Source organism: Indicator indicator, chromosome 1, assembly GCF_027791375.1.
Source record: "Indicator indicator isolate 239-I01 chromosome 1, UM_Iind_1.1, whole genome shotgun sequence".
NCBI lineage: Eukaryota > Metazoa > Chordata > Aves > Piciformes > Indicatoridae > Indicator > Indicator indicator.
Genome location: NC_072010.1, coordinates 30,371,419 through 30,389,362, shown reverse-complemented (window position 1 = coordinate 30,389,362; position 17,944 = coordinate 30,371,419). Strand labels below are relative to the sequence as shown.

The following is a 17,944-nucleotide window of genomic DNA, read 5'->3' as shown; positions in this document are numbered from 1 at the left end:
ATAGTTTTAAACTAAAAGAGGGGACATTTAAACTAGATATAAGGAAGACATTTTTTTACAATGACAGTGGTGAAACACTGGAATACATTTCCCAGAGGTGATAGATGCCCTATACGTGGAAACATTCTAGTTCAGGTTGGAAGGGACTCTTGGCAATCCTGTCTAGTCAAAGATGTCCCTGCTCACTGCAAGAGGATTGGATAAGATAACCTTTAAAGATCCCTTCTAACCCAAACCATTCTATGATTCAATGAAACCCATCCATCTCCATTATCTGTAAAAAGGAGTGGTTTTTTTGCCCTGCACAACTGAGAATGCAGAGAGGTCCAGGCTTAGCGTAGTCTGTGGTGCGATGAAGACAGCAAGACAACAATAACCCAAATACAGTAAGTGCTCTGCCCATACCAGCACTTTGCTCATACTAAAGAAGTAGTTGCACAAACACGTTAAATAGGGATAAATGACACTGACAATAAAATTTGAAACCAATCCATTTCCAAACGCTCTTTTTGCCCCTAGGCTGTGCCTAATTTCCTAAGGGAATAATAAATACCTAGTGGATGCACACCAAATTCAGATAAAATTAGCTGAGCCAAGTAACTTTTTTTTTTTTTAAATCCCAACCAGTTCCCCGAGCAATGACACAAATAAACAGAAGGCTGAGATGCACAGGCAGAACAGAACCATTTTTTTTCTTTGCCAGTGCCAATTTAAAATGTTCAGGGAACTGTGAACTCCCCATCCCTTCATAATGCTTATTAACAAAACCAAACACAAAAAATATTAATCACGCCAAACCAACTGCTGATGCAGCACAGTGAACTGGATGAGGAGAAACAAACAGCTAAAAAAACCAGTGTTGATCTTCAACTAAACAAGTTTTCCCATAGGAGGCTATGAGTAAGGACTATTTAGTCCATAATATTCTTTTAAGAGTTTTACCTCTACCCCATGACATGTATTTCTGTTTTCCATGGTGGTAGTCACATTCCTTTATTTCAAAACTTATAGGTTTAAAGTGCTTATTCCATCCACAAGTAACAATGACTTCAACTGCCGTATGACTCCTTTTGATAGCTTTTACTTGGACGGGTCCAATTCTATACCAGGCACTCACTCACCTTTGTACAGTTCCTACCAAGACTAGCACTAACTAATCAACCTTATGTCAGCCAGTATCAGGAGAGCTTCCTCTACACATTGATTTAAAAAACAAAAGACAAAAAAGAAGTTGTGGAGCACTCCACAGAACATCTCTCAAGAATAGGAATGCTGCATATTCACCAAATCTTGATTGATTCATTAGAAATTTTTGTCTGCTACATCACTTTAGGAAGTACTTTTTGCACATACTTGAATCTCTGCATACAAACCCACAAACAGAGCTCATCAAAAGGGTCAGAATACTTTACAAGCACTAGGTTTGCTTCAGAAAATACCAATGAAAAATTATTTCAGATAAAGATATAGCTGTGTTCACATGGAGAAATGAAGATTTTTAAAAAATGTTTTCACCATCTATCTATTCTGGGCTCCTTTCATCATATGCATCTACTGCCTGGTTTCCAGAGATCTCAGGTCCTTTCAAAGTGCAACTGTGATCACAGACTTTCAGATCTTCTTGTCCAAGTCATCCAAATTTAGAGGATGCAGTTTTAGGTCTTGATTAGCATAGTGCGGTGGGGCTGTGGCACAGCAAAGACAACACATGCTGCTCAACTTGGTCTGACATTATCTAATAATTTAAACCAGTCCTTGCTTTCTGTATTCATGCAATTGTCTGGCATCTAGGTTGGCAACCAGCACTGAAACTACAACTGAAAACTACTACATAAACAGTCTATAAAGATGAAATCCATTGAATTACCAGTCTTCAAATGCAAACCTTGAAGGGTAAGCCAGATAGTGGATGGTTAAGAGCTTCCGCATGTTGGGCCTGACTCCAAAGCCCTCAAGCCAGTTGGTAATTAACAGACATCTAGGTCCTCATATGAAAGAAGTCTATTGTTTAAACAGTGACACAATTTTTCCCTTTCCTTTTCCTAGCTAGTCTCTGCCTGTGTTTTAAGGCTCCCTTAGGGCCATAACAGTTTATGATTTTAGAAGCTCCACTTCTCAGACAGACAATTGGTTTGACTTTTAGTTGCCAGAAATGCAATTGTGCTGACATCACAGGTAAAACAAAACTATTTTAAAGGCTTCTCAGAACCCCTAAATCTCCCCTTTCTTTAATAGCTGGAAAAATTAATATTCAAACAACCTAATTAAAATCTAACATAACTACAATAGGAATAGAATTACAAAACACAGTAACAAAACATAAACATACTGAGAGCCTTTAAGTAGTCTGTGGTAAGTCCAATTAGTAAGCAACATACCTACAGGGAACATCAGTCTGTGTTTTCATAAACGTGTTACAGCAAAACCAAAGGACACCCTACTGAGTCCATTTTGTAAAGAAGCAATGATCTATGATATGTGTAAAATTGCCCTGTTCTCTGATCTGTTATTTTACTTGAGACAGATTAGACATATGAAAAGAGAAGACACAATGTACAAATTGTACTTAAATTAATCAATGTAATTAAAGAGAATACTATGTTAAAATTGCATTTTGAAAGAATGAGTTATGCACACTTATCTGTAAATGAGCAAGTTAAATCACCAAGATTAACAGGGAGGATGTGACAGAGAAGGAGCTGGCAGAAGTACTCAGTTGACATATAGATACATGAATTAAGTCAATAAAACAAAGAGCCAGTCCCAACAGAAAAGGACAAAAAGCTAAATGAGAGTTATAAAACATTTTTCAAACTCTCATTTCTTTCCAAAGTCTATGGCTTTGACTTGCTATTTTCTGAAGCCTGACTGGTGCCTCTGTACCTTACCCAAGCCTATCTGGCTGCATGAAGGAAACACCCAAATTCCTACATTCAAGATGATAAAAAACATCCCTGGAGAACTGGATGAGACAGTTCCTTTTGGACCAGCTTCATGTCCTCCCACTCAAAGCAGCCATTTGTGGTCTGCCCATCTATGCAATTTTTCATCTGAAGTCTCTAAATACGACCAGAACTATGTAACACAAAAGTGTAATTCAGCAACTCAGTCAACAGCACCATTCACCAGACAGTCAACCCTTTCATTCTCACCCTAACAAAGGTGCGACCAAATACGTAAGCATGTGGAACAAGTTGTCCTCACCTCTAAGCGTAGTCAGTCAATCCAGCTCTAGACCACAGAGCCCCAAAAAACTCACGCTGCTTGGGCAGGTTACTGGGATGTCAGATCAGCTTAGCTTGTGAGCTTCTGCCACCTAACAAGGTTGGAAAGAACTGAGCTTACCGGCTCACTGGCAGAATTTGCTGTGTTGCAGGAAGCCTGTCTTGCAGTTCTGCATAAAAGCAAAACCAAGCAAACTCAGGTGTGTTTCAAAACTGCCTCCTTATAGTCATTAATTTTTGTTTAAGACATATTTCCCATTCTTTTCGTTTCAGGTAACAAGCAAAATAAATTACTAGTTTCTCTTTTGCCTGAGGCATGCCTTCATGTGCTTCCAGCTTCTTCCACCGCTCCCAGCTGCTAATGAAAGCTTTTGAGTGCAGATTACACCAGTGTTACCTCTTCACTGCATGTTAACATTCACTTCCCAAAATATGGAAAACTGCATTTCCAATCACACTGCCATAAAGCACATTTACATATGCATGAATGCAAAAGTCAGATTTCAGTCAATCCTATATTTCATTTCAGTAAATTCCTTGTATTAGCCTCCAAAGATAGCATCAGCACTCCCCCACTCTCCTTTCTCAGGGTAGGCCTTACTGTGAGTGACCACGATGAACTGCAGCAGTGTGCGCCCACTGACAAGTGCCAGGCGAAACAGAATGCCATCCTGCTATGGCAGATAGAATAAGCTCCAGCAGCTTGCTCAGACCAAAAGGGCTGCCTCTCTCTCCTCAGTGCTGCAGTATAATGCCACTGACTGATTTCAAGGAAACCCATCATCATGGTCAGATTCCTACTACTTATATTTCCATTAATTATTGCTCAAAAAAGGCTCAAGCTCATTTCCTGGTCATGACCACAAAGCCCATGCCAACTTCATCATCACAAAACCCCAGTGAAACCATCCACTTTGATCATATCAGGCAAGCAGACACACCGAACCCTGTTATCTGACCATAAATATAATTATGCATCAACACTCATTGTTTATGAGATTGATGTATCATCTCCATATTACTGATTGCTTAGCACATGGTCTCAAAACAAGCAGGTAAACATAGGAAGCCATTTAGAAGGCACTTAAGGAAGGAAAACTACACAAGGAAGTAGTATTTTAAACTAACTTCTAATTAGTACAATCATCACAATGCTGGGCTCCATTTTCTCTGCATTTCATATACTCTTTGTATCCAGTTTGCAGTGCCACAAGTTTCCTAACGCTCAATATTCACTTGCACATGCACAGAGATCACCAATTCAGTAAAACGAAACTACTTCAGCTGCAATCATCTCATAATGTAGTATATTCCAAGTGCAAGCTCTAAATCAATTTTAAAATAAATAAGGAGACAGAAATATTTCATTTTAATACATAACTTGCTATTTTTATTGGGAGATTAGTAATATTATGCATACTAGTAAGACATAGACACCCCATTCCCAACACTCTGTTAGATGTCTTTTCTCTCTTGAGTTAGGCAGTGCTCATGGGCTAATCAGTGGACTTCAGAAAGGCAAAGATCTGGGCATGCTTACATAAATATTTAAAAGGTTTTATAAAGCACAAAGCAGATGGACATCAAAATCTTTTGAAGGATCCAGGGTCTGACCAGGGCTCTAAGCCATGTAAACACAGTATTCCTCCATAGCTAAACCAAATTTGTACTCCCTAAGTGAATAAATGCTTTTCATCTATTTTCCACAAGATTGGAAATGCTCTGACAATTATCTGAGTATATCATCTCCAGAGTTTAAAGTGGTGGTAAACAGAGAAGTGACAAAAAAGTGCCGACAAGCCACCATCTCCACCTTTTATGAGCGAGTTCATTTCTGCTTCTCTTTTACACAGCTATGACGCAGACACTTGTGAAATTACACTGATGAAAAATTTTAAGGACAATGTAAACTCATTTTCACATCTTGAATCATAAAGGCAGTAGTAATTTAGCACTTCATAGGCACAGCAGCAACCAGCAAAGGCACATGGCAGAAACCAACAATAACCAAATTACCAAATATTTTAACTTGCTGAACAGAAATAAAAAGATCAAATGCCCCTCAGTAACACGCTTTTATTCTACCCCGTTTCCCAACTCTGTGCTCAGCCCCACTGAGCTCAACCAGCTGCCAGAACCCCTTTACCCAAAACAACTTTCCTACAGGGGTCTAGGGACAGCTAACCTCTATGTCAGCCGTGGGAAGCCCCACAAGTGTGGGAAAGCCCAGCGGGTTGCCTCATTCACGCCACACACTAAGAAACACCACGTCCCCTACTACCTCGGGCCAGGTAGGCCCCACCAGGCCCAAAACAGCCGCCGAGCTATTCCTCCAGCCTAACACTCACTCTAGCAGACCAGCTGCCTAACCCAGACCTTGCTCCTCGCCCTCCCCGACCAGGTGGTGCTGTGCAGAAACGGCGGCACTCCCACAGTACCCAATCCGTATCGCCGTGACCACCGCCACCAAGGGGGTTACGACAACCCTCCCCTCACCCCGCGCCCCAACATGCCGAACACAGCTCAAGCCTCCCGACTTTCCCCGCGCGCCCACTGCCTCCCTGGGCCACACCCACCCCGTCCCCCCCTTCGAGCGCAGCCCCATTGGCCAGCGCCCCGCGTACCGGCCCCCCCGATCGCAGCCAATAGCAAGAAACAAAGGCTTTGCGTTCTTACGTGCGACCCACCTCCTGCGTACAGCCATTCGCTTCTGCCGCCCGGCCCCGCCTTGACCTTACGTAGAGAGAGGAGACGCTGGCGTAGTTATAACTTGAAGGTTTCGTCGTCCAATCATTAAGGATTTGCCTACTTGCGGTGCCTATCAGGGTCGCCTGTGCCGCAGGGGTGGGCCGCAGCCTATGCGCATGTGCTCTCGCACTAGCCCGGCGTGGAGAGGGGTGGCCTCGCTGGTGGTGGGGCAGTGCCCCCTGGCGGCCACCAACACTGGTGCAGTGAGAGGTTGCGGCCTTGGAGCGCGCTTGGGTGTGCGGGCGAGCGCGGCGCGGCCGAGTCCGGCCGTGCGACTCCCACAGGTACCGTTAAACAGAGGCGGGCTCGGGGGCGAACGAGGAAGGGGGTGGCTGGCAGGCAGGACCCTGGCCTCCGGCTTTGTTGTGGCCGCGCCGTCCCTCAGGAATGCTCTCTGGCGTTGCGGTGGTAAATAATGCCGGGTGCGAAGCTGTATGGGACCTGTCACCCGAGGGGAGAGATCGGCCCGACCGCCCCCAGGGCTCAGCCCATTGCTTTCTACACCCCGGGAAACGCGTGCCTGAGAGAGTAGGGAGGGAAGGGTCTGTGTCGCCTTTTGTCGGCGCCGCGCGACTTTAATTTTTCTCTCAGTCTCTAGATCAGATGAGTGATGTTGTCTAGAGGCGGTTGGAAGTTACTGGGGCGAGGCCTCAAGTGCGAGTGTCCCAGAGCCAACCCAGGGTGGCCCCTGACCATAAGCTCGCTCCCACTACGGGCTCGCTCCCACGAGACGTTCTTCCGCCCTACAGGTGCACTTCATGGTCCGCCGCTGGCAAGCGCTGGTGCAGCACTCCCGGCCCGAGTGGGTGCCCGGCTCCTTTCTGCAGGCCCCACGCATTGACCCTGCAGTGGTGTTGGAGGACAGGGAGAACAACGCACCATTGCCTACCTGAGCTGGGCTCGGCTGTAGTGATACTTCCGAGAGTGTAACAACCCTCCAGGCAGCTGCCTCAGAAGATGGAAGAGAAAAGAAGTAAGCTTAAAAAAGGTAAAATAAATGTTTTGAGCAGTCATTAGGCAGATCTCGTGAGAAACTTTTCTAAATTTTCATTTAACCTATTTTTCCAGTCAATCAAATGAAATTTCTTGAAAAGTTTTTTCAGAGTAAGTAGCTACCTTAGAAATAAGGTATGCTTTATCTCTGTCGTCAGTGGTGCTAGTCAGAAATTTGCTATTTTCCACGTTGTCTAAGAATGCTGCCTTGTATCACCATAGTGCTATTACAGTGGAGATGACTTGCTTTATCTTGCATTTGTTAAGAAACAGATTCAGTAATTTTTTTTTTACCTTGTTTACCTAAAAAGCTTTAATTTTTGCTACATAAATTAGTTTATTTCTGGTACTGCTGTACTGACAGCATTAATGAAATTTTAAAAAAATTAAACCCAGAGAAACGTTAGGTAATAGGAAGGTAATGTTAGGTAATATGTAGGATCAGCTGAAAATGCTGGAAAATATGGCTTCATCTTCTGAGAATTTCATACTTGAGGAATAATAAGAAATGACCTATGCAAATAAAACTTCCTTACATGACTTGTTTCATTTGAGTGTTTTTTAGCCAGGTGTGGATGAAACATGGGAGGCCTCTTTGGAAGGAGGATGACAGTTTTCTCATGCTGTGTTCAGTGATGGCTGCTGTAGTATTTACTTGTATAAATTTTGAAAAAACTAAGTAGCTACAACCATTTTTAATTTCTCACCTGATCTCTCACTTGGTCATTCTGCACCTCTTGCAGTACCGTGGGACTGCGTGGAAGTGGAGGACCTTGCCAGTTCCAGGGAGGACAGGATTGAAGGTAGTACAGTGTGGATTTATGAAGAGAAAGGGGAAGGTAGTATATATTTTTGGCATTACTTCTGGTGTGAAAATGATAACCAGAAGACAATAGTTGTGGCTTTCTTGTATGGCATGTGTGTAAGATGTTAGCCAGCAGCATTACAGATCCTTTATAGGAAACACACAAGTGTTTTTCTGGTATTTGGCACGAGGAGCCCTGTGTCTGCTTATTTCTCTCCTCCTGAATGGGGTTGACAAAAGCAGCATTAACACTGTAAAGATTGGTGATGTGGACATCTGTCTTTTCTGAAATGAGAATTATATGATGTATGTCATATGCCACTTTTGCTTCTCCAGGCAAAACCAAATTTTTGCTTCTAGAGTTTTGGGGCACTGCAGCATGGTCTTTGGGGAAGTAATTCCAAGGTGAATGAGTAGTTTGATCACTACATGTTTTATTTCCATTTGGCTTGCACAAGATTATAACTGATAACCCAGAAATTAAAAACTGTGTTCTTCCACTCATCCTGTGGAGTAATCTATCCACCAGTGCTATCCAGACTTAGTAAATATATTGAAATACCTGAAATTAGGTGAGCGATCAAGAGAGCGGCTTTACTCTGCGGTGGGGGAATTTCCTACTAAAATTTTGGAATGTATATTTTTAAACATAGATATTAAATATACTAATTTCTTGATATTTTGTATTTGTGATACCATTTACAAAACGTGGTTTGGGTATTTTTTTCTAATGGGGCTGTGATCTTTTCATACTTCTAAAAAATGTCTTTGATTATAAAAGCTCATGAAATAATGTTGAAAGCACCAAATCAGTGTTTTACAAGACAAAGTGCTTTCAATTTTGCTTTTTTCAAGAGGTCAGGTAAGAGCTACTTGTGGTTTTAGATTCCCTGAAAGCTTTATGGACTTGTAAACAGAAATTTGCATTACAGGTGATTTGAAGACATTTTGGACACAAATGGGGGATGGAAGAGTGGACATCATATTTGAGCAGGTGCAAAATGTGCTGCTGTTGCTAAAGCAAAAGATCAAGAATGGAACTGCCACAGACCAAGGTTTGAAATCCTTGTAATGGTTATGCTGGACTGCAAGGCATCTGTGGCCTGCTTTGTGCAGGACTGTGTGATAACTGCCACAATTCAGATATCTCCAAATTTAGTTTATGTAGTAGTTGGCATTTTTAAGCACTTTCAAAAATATAGCTACTATAAAAGGTACATGATAAAAACTCTACAATTAATCTTAAAAAAGACTAATAATTTTGGGTGTACTTTGCCATTTTCTCATTTTATCTGTGTACTTTTTCAAACAACATGGCTCTTAAGCAGATCAAGAATCAAGAATCAAGAAGGTTGGAAGAGACCTCAAGGATCATTGAGTCCAACCTGTCACCCTACACCTCATGCCTATCTAAACCATGGCACCAAGTGCCACGTCCAGTCCCCTCTTGAACACCTCCAGGGATGGTGACTCCACCACCTCCCTGGGCAGCCCATTCCAATGGCCAACCACTCTCTCTGTGAAGAACTTTCTCCTCACCTCCAGCCTAAACCTCCCCTGGCGCAGCTTGAGACTGTGTCCTCTTGTTCTGGTGCTGGTTGCCTGGGAGAAGAGACCAAACCCCTCCTGGCTACAACCTCCCTTCAGGTAGTTGTAGACAGCAATGAGGTCTCCCCTGAGCCTTCTCTTCTCCAGGCTAAACAGTCCCAGCTCCCTCAGCCTCTCCTCATAGGGCTTGTGCTCAAGGCCTCTCACCAGCCTCGTTGCCCTTCTCTGGACATGCTCCAGCAATTCAACATCTTTCCTAAACTGAGGGGCCCAGAACTGGACACAGTACTCAAGGTGTGGCCTAACCAGTGCCGTGTACAGGGGTACAATGACCTCCCTGCTCCTGCTGGCCAAACTATGCCTGATGCAGGCCAGGATGCCATTGGCTCTCTTGGCCACCTGGGCACACTGCTGGCTCATGTTCAGACAGCTGTCACCCAGTACCCCCAGGTCCCTTTCCACCTGGCTGCTCTCCAGCCACTCTGACCCCAGCCTGTAGCTCTGCATGGGGTTGTTGTGGCCGAAGTGCAGCACCCGGCACTTGGACTTGTTGAATGCCATCATGTTGGACTCTGCCCATCTGTCCAGCCTGTCAAGGTCCCTCTGCAGAGCCCTTCTACCTTCTAACAGATCAACACCTGCTCCCAGCTTGGTGTCATCTGCAGATTTACTGATGATGGACTCAATCCCCTCATCCAGATCATCAATAAAGATATTGAACAGGATGGGGCCCAGCACTGATCCCTGGGGGACACCACTAGTGACAGGCTGCCAGCTGGATGTGGCACCATTCACCACCACTCTCTGGGCTCGGCCCTCCAGCCAGTTCCTAACCCAGCGCAGAGTGCTGCTGTCCAAGCCACAAGATGAAACTGAAATGCTTGTTCTTAAGTAATGAAATACCAGCAGTGTCTTGTATTTTGTTTGTCATGAGAAATTTTAGCCTTTCAGGGTGATATCAGTGAACTGATTGGTTTTGGGGTGTGATTATAATCATACAAGTATTATTTAATGCTGGAGACTGTTATAAATTGAAACATTAGGAGACAAATTTGACAGCAGTGCATTTAACTTACTTCAATCAAGAACAATCTTTTCTTTGTCTAGATCAAACTACAAAGTATGGCAAGACTGGAGCAGTACACAGGTTTCTTTTGGTTTATTTAATTCAGAAAAAGCACTTTTTAAAAATTAAGTCTGTTTTTCTGTGATCTGTTTTTCTTACTGCTTTTTTTGTGCAAGAAAATGTGCAGTAGTGTGAGATACTTTGAAACTGGTATAGCCACACCCACTGCATTGTACCAGTTGCTGTAAATTGGTAGGATTTTTTTTTGTGTTCCTGAGCTCTCACATCTTGATTTTTACAACAAAATATTACAGCAGTGCATAGATAGAAGCTGAACTTGAATCCCCAGATGACATGGTAAATCTGTGACAGTTAAATTTGAATTTTGCTGTGCTTTATCCTGTAAAAATGTTGAATGAAAGTATTCACATGGATTTTGCTGACATTTGTGTATTACCTTGTGATGTTTGTTGCATGGGGTAAGAGGTCGAGATCTCTTTCCCCATGTGAGGTTGGTCTCTTTATGTTCATGTTATCTGAAGGCTATTTCTACCAGTGGCAGTAACATTAATTTGGCCTGCCAAGATCCACCCCTTCTTAGCTGGAAGATGTCTAATCTGATGACAGAGTAAAGAGAAATTTACTCTAAATTGTGTTCACATATTACTGTCACTGGAGGCTGCTGGTTTGTGTCTGTTTGGAAACATTCCAGCAGCTTTCCAAAAGATGGAGGATATTCAATACTGATTCATAACTACTAACAAGAGTTGCAATTTTATTGTAATTTGTAGATGTGTCTATTAAGGACTGTGGTGCAAAAGGTTTCCATTAGTTTCAGTCTTGCAATGCTCTCGATTAGCATATGAAGGAAACAAGCATCTCTGGAGGACTTGCACTTTGTTTCCCTATTGCCGTTGTCCCTATTATCTTAAATTACACTTCATACCTGTTTTGTTTTGGTTTTTTTTTGCATAGAATGCTGGCAGGCCTGGGCACTGGTGAATGAAGCTAATCTAGGTGATCTCTTAACAAATGGTATGTGCATCTCAATTTTATTTATTTGGTATATGGATTTAATTTGTCACGTTTTACTTACCAGGAGCTTATTTCCTTTCACTGAAATCAATAAAATGGATCTAAGAAGGCTGTTAGCATTACAAGGTAAAAAAAATGTAATTATTAGATCCATCAGGTACTGGACTGTGGACTTTCACCTGGCTCATACCAAGTGAAAAGAGTTTGAACTAGTAAGCAGAGTTGTCTGGTGTGTGGCTCCACTAGCTGTAATACCCTAACATCATTTTACCTCAAATAATGAGGAGAAATCTCTGTGTTTCAAATGCTCGTTTGTCTTTATGCACATAAAAGATTTTCATGTGCAAATCTCCTGGTGGTCTGTGAAAACAGTAAACCTCTATAATACATTTCTGCATTGTCAAGTTTGTCATTGCACACCTAAATTTACCCTCTTTGGGGAAGGGGAAGGAAAGGAAAGGAGGAATTGGAGCAAAAGTGCAAGAGTGTGTGTTATGTGTCAGCTAGTAACTCACACACCTATATGCAAGCACCTGACTTTTGTGTAAGTTTTATAAAAAGCAGCTTCTCTTTTTAGTAGACACTTGCTAGCATGTTCTTTAACTGTAGTTCATAGCAAGTCACTGGGTTTAATGTATTTTGGCAATAAACCTCTTTAGTAACTATAAAGTTCCATTACTAATCAAAATGTGGGTTGCTGAAGTTTTTTCTTACATTCATTTTTTTTCAGTAAGTGATGTGTTTGATGGAGATGGCATAGAGGGAACCAAACCCAAGTTGCAGCATCTTACAGATGACAACACTGTAAACTCTGTTGAAGGTTCTCATAGGTCAGTGCATCTACCATTTTTTTCCAATTCCTTATTTGACATTCATTCTTCCATGCATTTGAGAGAGATTTTGTTATCTGTCTTGTATTTATAAATTCAATGTTTTAAATTCAGATTGAACCATGCCAGTTTTCAAAAGCAATAATATTTTTAACTTGATCTGCATGGAAATCTTGAGGTTTTCAGTAGACAGTACACTTTATGGGAATGTTGCAGATAAAACAGGTTACTAGATCGTGAATAAATATCCATGAGGATTAGCAAGGTTAGGGATTAACAATTTTTTTAGTTCAGTTCTCGGGCTTTCACAGACTGCAGATTGTCAGGCACGTAACTTAGCTTCTTAGAATCATAGAATCATTTCAGTTGGAAAAGACCTCGAAGATCATGGAGTCCAGTAGTCAACCTAACAAACCACATCCCAAAGTGCTATGTCTACACATTTCTTGAACACTTCCAGGGAGGGCAACTCTACCACTTCCCTGACCTACCTATTCCAATGCCTGACAAACTCTTTCGGGAAAGAAATGTTTCCTAATATCCAACCTAAACCTCCCCTGTCACAGTTTCAGGCCATTTCATCCCATCCTATCACCAGATAGTAGTGGGAAGAGACCAACCCCTACCACACTGCAACCTGCATTCAGGGAGTTGTAGAGAGCAATGAGGTCTCACCTCAGCCTGCTCCTCTCCTGACTAAACAATTCCAGTTCCCTCAGCTGCTCCTCATCATGCCCTTTGTGTTTTAACTATATAAATGCTCTCTGGGAAGAATCTGTTGCCTTTTTTAATTTTCTGTTTTAATGCCATTGAATATGACTTTATATGATGTTAGGACAGTAACACATGCAAACAGTTATTCAGTGAAACCCTTGGCCTTCTAGAAATGGACTGTTTCTTTCCTGTGATAATAATATTGAACCACTAAAAACCTGAGTGTTTTACTGGTTATCTAAGATACTGCTATTTTTTTTCATTATTTATTTACTTACTTTTTTTTTTTTTTTTTAATTCCTAATAGTAGAAAGGAGGAGATGGCAAAAACGGGTTCAAGGAGTAAAGAGGAGTCTAGTAAATGTCAAGATTCACCTTTAAACCTGAAGTATCAGAATCATCAGTGCTCTAGTGCTTGTCTTGCCAACAAAGCAGCAGGTTCCTTCAAGGGCGAAAATCCTCTTAAGATACCAATCCTGTTTCACTTTCAAAGACGCCACGCAAAAGCAGACTGCCTTTCTAAATCACTGGATGTGACCTATAAAGCTCCTTGTGGTCGGAGTCTGAGAAGCTTTCAAGATGTGCAAAATTATTTGTTTGAAACAGGGTGCAATTTCTTATTTGTTGATCACTTCTCTTTCAACACATACGTACTGTTGGGCAGGAACACCAGGAATCCTGAACCCCTCGTGTTTGATTTTGACATTAGCAATGGGGCTGAGATTGTGCCCATTTCCTTCTGTAACGATCTTGACCGTGCAAGATTACCTTATTTCAAATACCGGAGGGCATCGTGGCCACGTGGATACTATCTCAACAATTTCTCCAGCATGTTTGTTGATTCATGTGACTGTACAGATGGCTGCATTGATAGGTAGGTAGATAAATCTAATCCCAGACAAAATGATGCATGGTGCCTCAATAGCAGGGTGTTGGTGTTAGCATGAAGGTGCACAGTACTAAACAGTGTCAAGTTACAACAGGCCAATGCTCCTGGAAGATCTGTGGCCATATCTAAGGCCATGCTCTCTGTTGACTTACACCACTCTGGAGCTGGCTAGAAGACCTCTCTTTTTGGGAAAAGGAGTGGGGAAGGAACAGTCTTGTGCCAGCAGTGGAAGGCTTGTTTTCTTGGCAGGCAGGGAAGGATCCTGCATGACAACTGCTGCTGCAGCTCCTGCTGTGGCATGGTATCCTAGATATGAGATGCAACAGCCTGGAGAGATCACATTATTTGGAAGTTAGAAAGTTACTGAGCACAACCTCTATATTCCATCCTTCCTCTTCTCTAAACAGAAACTATGAAACCCTGTGGTCACAGAACACATTTATAGAATCATAGAATTGTTAGGGTTGGAAGGGACTTCAAGGATAATCTAGTTCCAACCCCCCTGCCATGGGCAGGGACACCTCACACTAAATCAGGTTGCTCAAGGCCACATCCAGCTTGGCCTTAAAACCCTCCAGGGATGGGGCTTCTGCCACCTCACTAGGCAACATGTTGCAGTGTCTCATCACCCTCAATGGTGAAGAATTTCTTCCTAACCTCCAATCTGAATCTACCTATTTCTATTTTTGCTCTGCTCTCCTGTTCTGAACGGTTCAAATGGTGTGGCTCATTGCTGCCTTTTTCTAAAGCTTGGTACCTCTGGGCTGTGTGTTGCTTTGTGAGAATCTGCCACAGTTAGTGTCTGCCTTTTTTGAAGGGTATTTGTCTTTGGTCTGATCTCTGCCTGTAGGTGCCATCTGGTGTTGAATCTATTTTATACTATAGATAGCTAGAGCAGTCGCATGTGCTGATGGGCAGTATAATTGCCCATGACCTACAAAAGGTTGAAATTACAAGCCTAGAGTAAGGAAGCTTCAGCAATTTAGGTTACTTAGATTCAGCTGGACAGTGGGGAACAGAAAGTACACAGCATGCTGGTTCTTTGCACTGAGCTCTCCCAAGAGTCAAATGCTTTTGATGTGCAGTTGGAGGTTGAGGATTTGGACCATTGCTCTTTGCACAAATGCTGTGGGGGTTTGGAGTTGTGAAGTTGCTCAAATTTTCACTCCTCAGCCGAAATTCTTCAGTTCTCTGGGGCCAGGGTGGGAGGAAGGTAACAAAGTAGTGGCTAAAAAGCCAGAATACTGTGCCAGAACTGTGTCATAAATTCATTCAATCCATTTGACAGTTCCCTGTTTATAATAATTTCTGTTGTACTTCAGCCATTTGCATATACCTTTTAAGGAGCTTGACAGAAGAATGGGGTTGGGGTGGAGAGGTCATGATTATTAGAAAGGACACATAACAAGGCAAGTAAAAGGGGTGTGTGTGTGTGAGCAGTATTGGTGTAGATGCTTGTGTGTGTGTGTATAGTCATCAAGTACATTTTAAATTATCTAGATTTGTTTGATGTGCACTACCCCAAATACATTCTGAGATGTTTTACTGTTACTTTTCAGGTCAAAATGTGCATGCCTACAGCTAACTGCAAGAGGCTGTAGTAAAATTTCTCTACTTCTAAGTAGTAAAACATCCCATGGGTACAGTTACAAACGACTGGAGGGACCTGTGCCTAGTGGGTAAGAAAGACCAAGCTATTAACTGTTATTTATATGCTCTTATTTTACTCCTGTAGTGTTAAGTGCTACAGGCCTAAAACCCTGCAGTTTCTGTCACAATTTTTTGTCACATTTTTGTCACAATTTTACTGACAGGGCAGGATGATAAAGAATAAGTTATGTGCTTGAATAATAGCAGTGAAAACATGCTTTTGTACTGCAGCTTGTTTCAAGGTCCAGGAAGAGTGTGAAGAGTAACATAGTATTAGTTGATCCAGGAGCTCTGGCCGTATCTGGCCCATGTACTCATTCATTCCGGCATGCAGAAGGAAGAAGGGAGAGGGCAAGGAAGCCTGCCACAAGGGAAGGAGGTCTGTCGTAAGACCATCACAGTGTATATTAACCAAAGAAGTGGGTAGCAGTAGCCACCCTTGAGTTTTGCCCTGTATCTTGTCCACTCATTTTCTCTGTAGGACCAGAGTCCCAAAGAAATAACCTGCCAGCTGCTGTTGCCAAGACTTGGTGATGTGTGTTTCTTTTAAGAATCTCCAAAGCCATTGCAGTGCTGCAAGTGTGCCCTTTCCCTTTTTTCTTTGCCATGGATTAATATGTGGCCTAGGGAAGGTGCCAATAACCTTGGATTTTTGGAGCCCCTTTCAGTCCCTTGTCACTGTGTGATGTTTATGGTTGATGTACAGAATTAAAGCTGCTAATGAACCCAGAAGCAAATGGGGGGGGGGGGGGGGGGGGAGGGGGGGACAGGGCAGAGGGAAGGGAGAAGGCAGAATTGTGAGTTCTTATAGAAATATTTTGTTAAATACCAAACTCATGACAGTTGCAGTGAGGTCCAGGCAGAAGACAGGTTGTCTTTGCTAAAATCTGTTCCAGCGTAGAATGAAGTACTTACATGGATTTCTGCATCTGTTTGATTTGCTCCTGTAAAACAGAAAGATAGCATTTATATTTTCTTGTCTACTTATACCACAATCTGACAGACTCTTAAGTTTGATGAGTCAGCAATCAAGAATAACATGAGACTCAGAGCCAGTGTCTTTATCTTTTCCAGTCAGCTGCCTTATTAATGCTCTGGAAGGAAATTAATAATGACAACTTTGTTTTGGTAATGCATTCTTTTGTATTGTGTTTTGTTTTGCTGCCCCTTGACAGAATTTATGAGTGTAGTGTGTTGTGTGGGTGTGACAAGATGATGTGTCAGAACAGAGTTGTACAGCATGGCATTCAAGTCAGGTTGCAAGTGTTCAACACAGAGAAGAAAGGCTGGGGCGTCCGCTGCCTAGATGATATCGACAAGGGGACGTTTGTTTGCACTTACTCAGGTAACAGAAGATGAAGATGTATAGCATAATTCTCCCTCTCCTGTAGCCTATGCCCTGATTTTTATTTTTTTTTTAAAGAAGCAAACAGTGAAATGTAAGGTTGGAAAAGTAGTGCGTCAGTATAATCTTAACTTACAAGACGATCAACCAGACAGAGAGCCTTGAAGAACTCCTCAGTGTGAGGGTGCCAGACAAACAATCAAAATGTTCTGGAGTAAAGCCTATCTTAGACTGTTGATTTTTCCCACACAGGTTTGTACATCCTGTGCTGGGGTAGGTCTTCCTTCAGTATAATTCTCTTCTTACTTTGCTTCCCCAAATAATGTTCTTGTATTTTTTAAAATGTAAGTTTGAGGTGCTATAGTGGGTATGACCCATCTTAGAATACAAACAAACAATCTTCTTGTTTTCTTCCAGGCAGATTAATGAGCAAAGCTGAAGATCAAGTATTGAGACATACTGGTCAAGAGCTGAAAGAGAAGCATGCTGTGAATGACAGAGGCCATGGGTTTTCTTCCAAAAAAAGGAAATTTGACACTGATCTTTCAGACTCTGAAACTGAACTGGTGCAGACTGGCAAAAGTGACATTCTTGAGAAGGAGGAACCTCTGTCTCAGATAGTGGATAACAAAAAAAAATCAATTCTGTAAGTTTACCAAAGCAAATTTAAACATAGCAAAGTTAATATTCTGCTATTCTAGAAAGTACTTTATAAAACTTAAGAGGAGAACTGAATGTCCTCAGCTGGGTGTGTTGGTTTTTACTTTCTCAACTTTTTTGTTAATTCCTGATTACTTCTTCTAGTGGGACAGAATTTTTCCTCTATTAATTTTACTTACTGTGTGTACCACTTGGCATTTTCTGAAAATCAAATTTATCTTCTGGATGTACTTATCTGCTGAGGGCATTATTTGCCATGCTACTTTGAAAGAGTTAATGAAAGGTACTTGAGATAAATGATTTAAAGATACCTGTTTGGTTTGATGAAGGAGTTGATAACAAATTAGCCACTAACTGTCTTATCCGTCGCTCCCAGTCTCTAAACCTCTTGTTCTTTGTAACATAACCTTTTGTGGTAGGAGTCTTAACCTTTCCCA

At 42.0% G+C, this 17,944-nt stretch overlaps 2 protein-coding genes across 2 annotated transcripts in view; one reads left to right on the top strand and one right to left on the bottom strand.

The window, feature by feature from the left end:
- Window positions 1–3,226, bottom strand: part of CAB39L (calcium binding protein 39 like) — a 68,372-nt gene extending 65,146 nt beyond the window's left edge. The window contains exon 1 of the mRNA XM_054380987.1: window positions 3,205–3,226. The gene's annotated coding sequence lies outside the window, so the exon portion shown is untranslated. The remainder of the gene's footprint in view (window positions 1–3,204) is intronic.
- A 3,585-nt stretch (window positions 3,227–6,811) lies between these two features.
- SETDB2 (SET domain bifurcated histone lysine methyltransferase 2) overlaps window positions 6,812–17,944 on the top strand; it is a 62,691-nt gene continuing 51,558 nt past the window's right edge. The window contains exons 1-9 of the mRNA XM_054398898.1: window positions 6,812–6,960; window positions 7,709–7,768; window positions 8,703–8,825; window positions 11,360–11,419; window positions 12,150–12,249; window positions 13,271–13,837; window positions 15,412–15,531; window positions 16,678–16,847; window positions 17,265–17,493. Coding sequence (XP_054254873.1) covers window positions 6,930–6,960; window positions 7,709–7,768; window positions 8,703–8,825; window positions 11,360–11,419; window positions 12,150–12,249; window positions 13,271–13,837; window positions 15,412–15,531; window positions 16,678–16,847; window positions 17,265–17,493 — 1,460 coding nt within the window. The 5' untranslated portion in view covers window positions 6,812–6,929. The remainder of the gene's footprint in view (window positions 6,961–7,708; window positions 7,769–8,702; window positions 8,826–11,359; window positions 11,420–12,149; window positions 12,250–13,270; window positions 13,838–15,411; window positions 15,532–16,677; window positions 16,848–17,264; window positions 17,494–17,944) is intronic.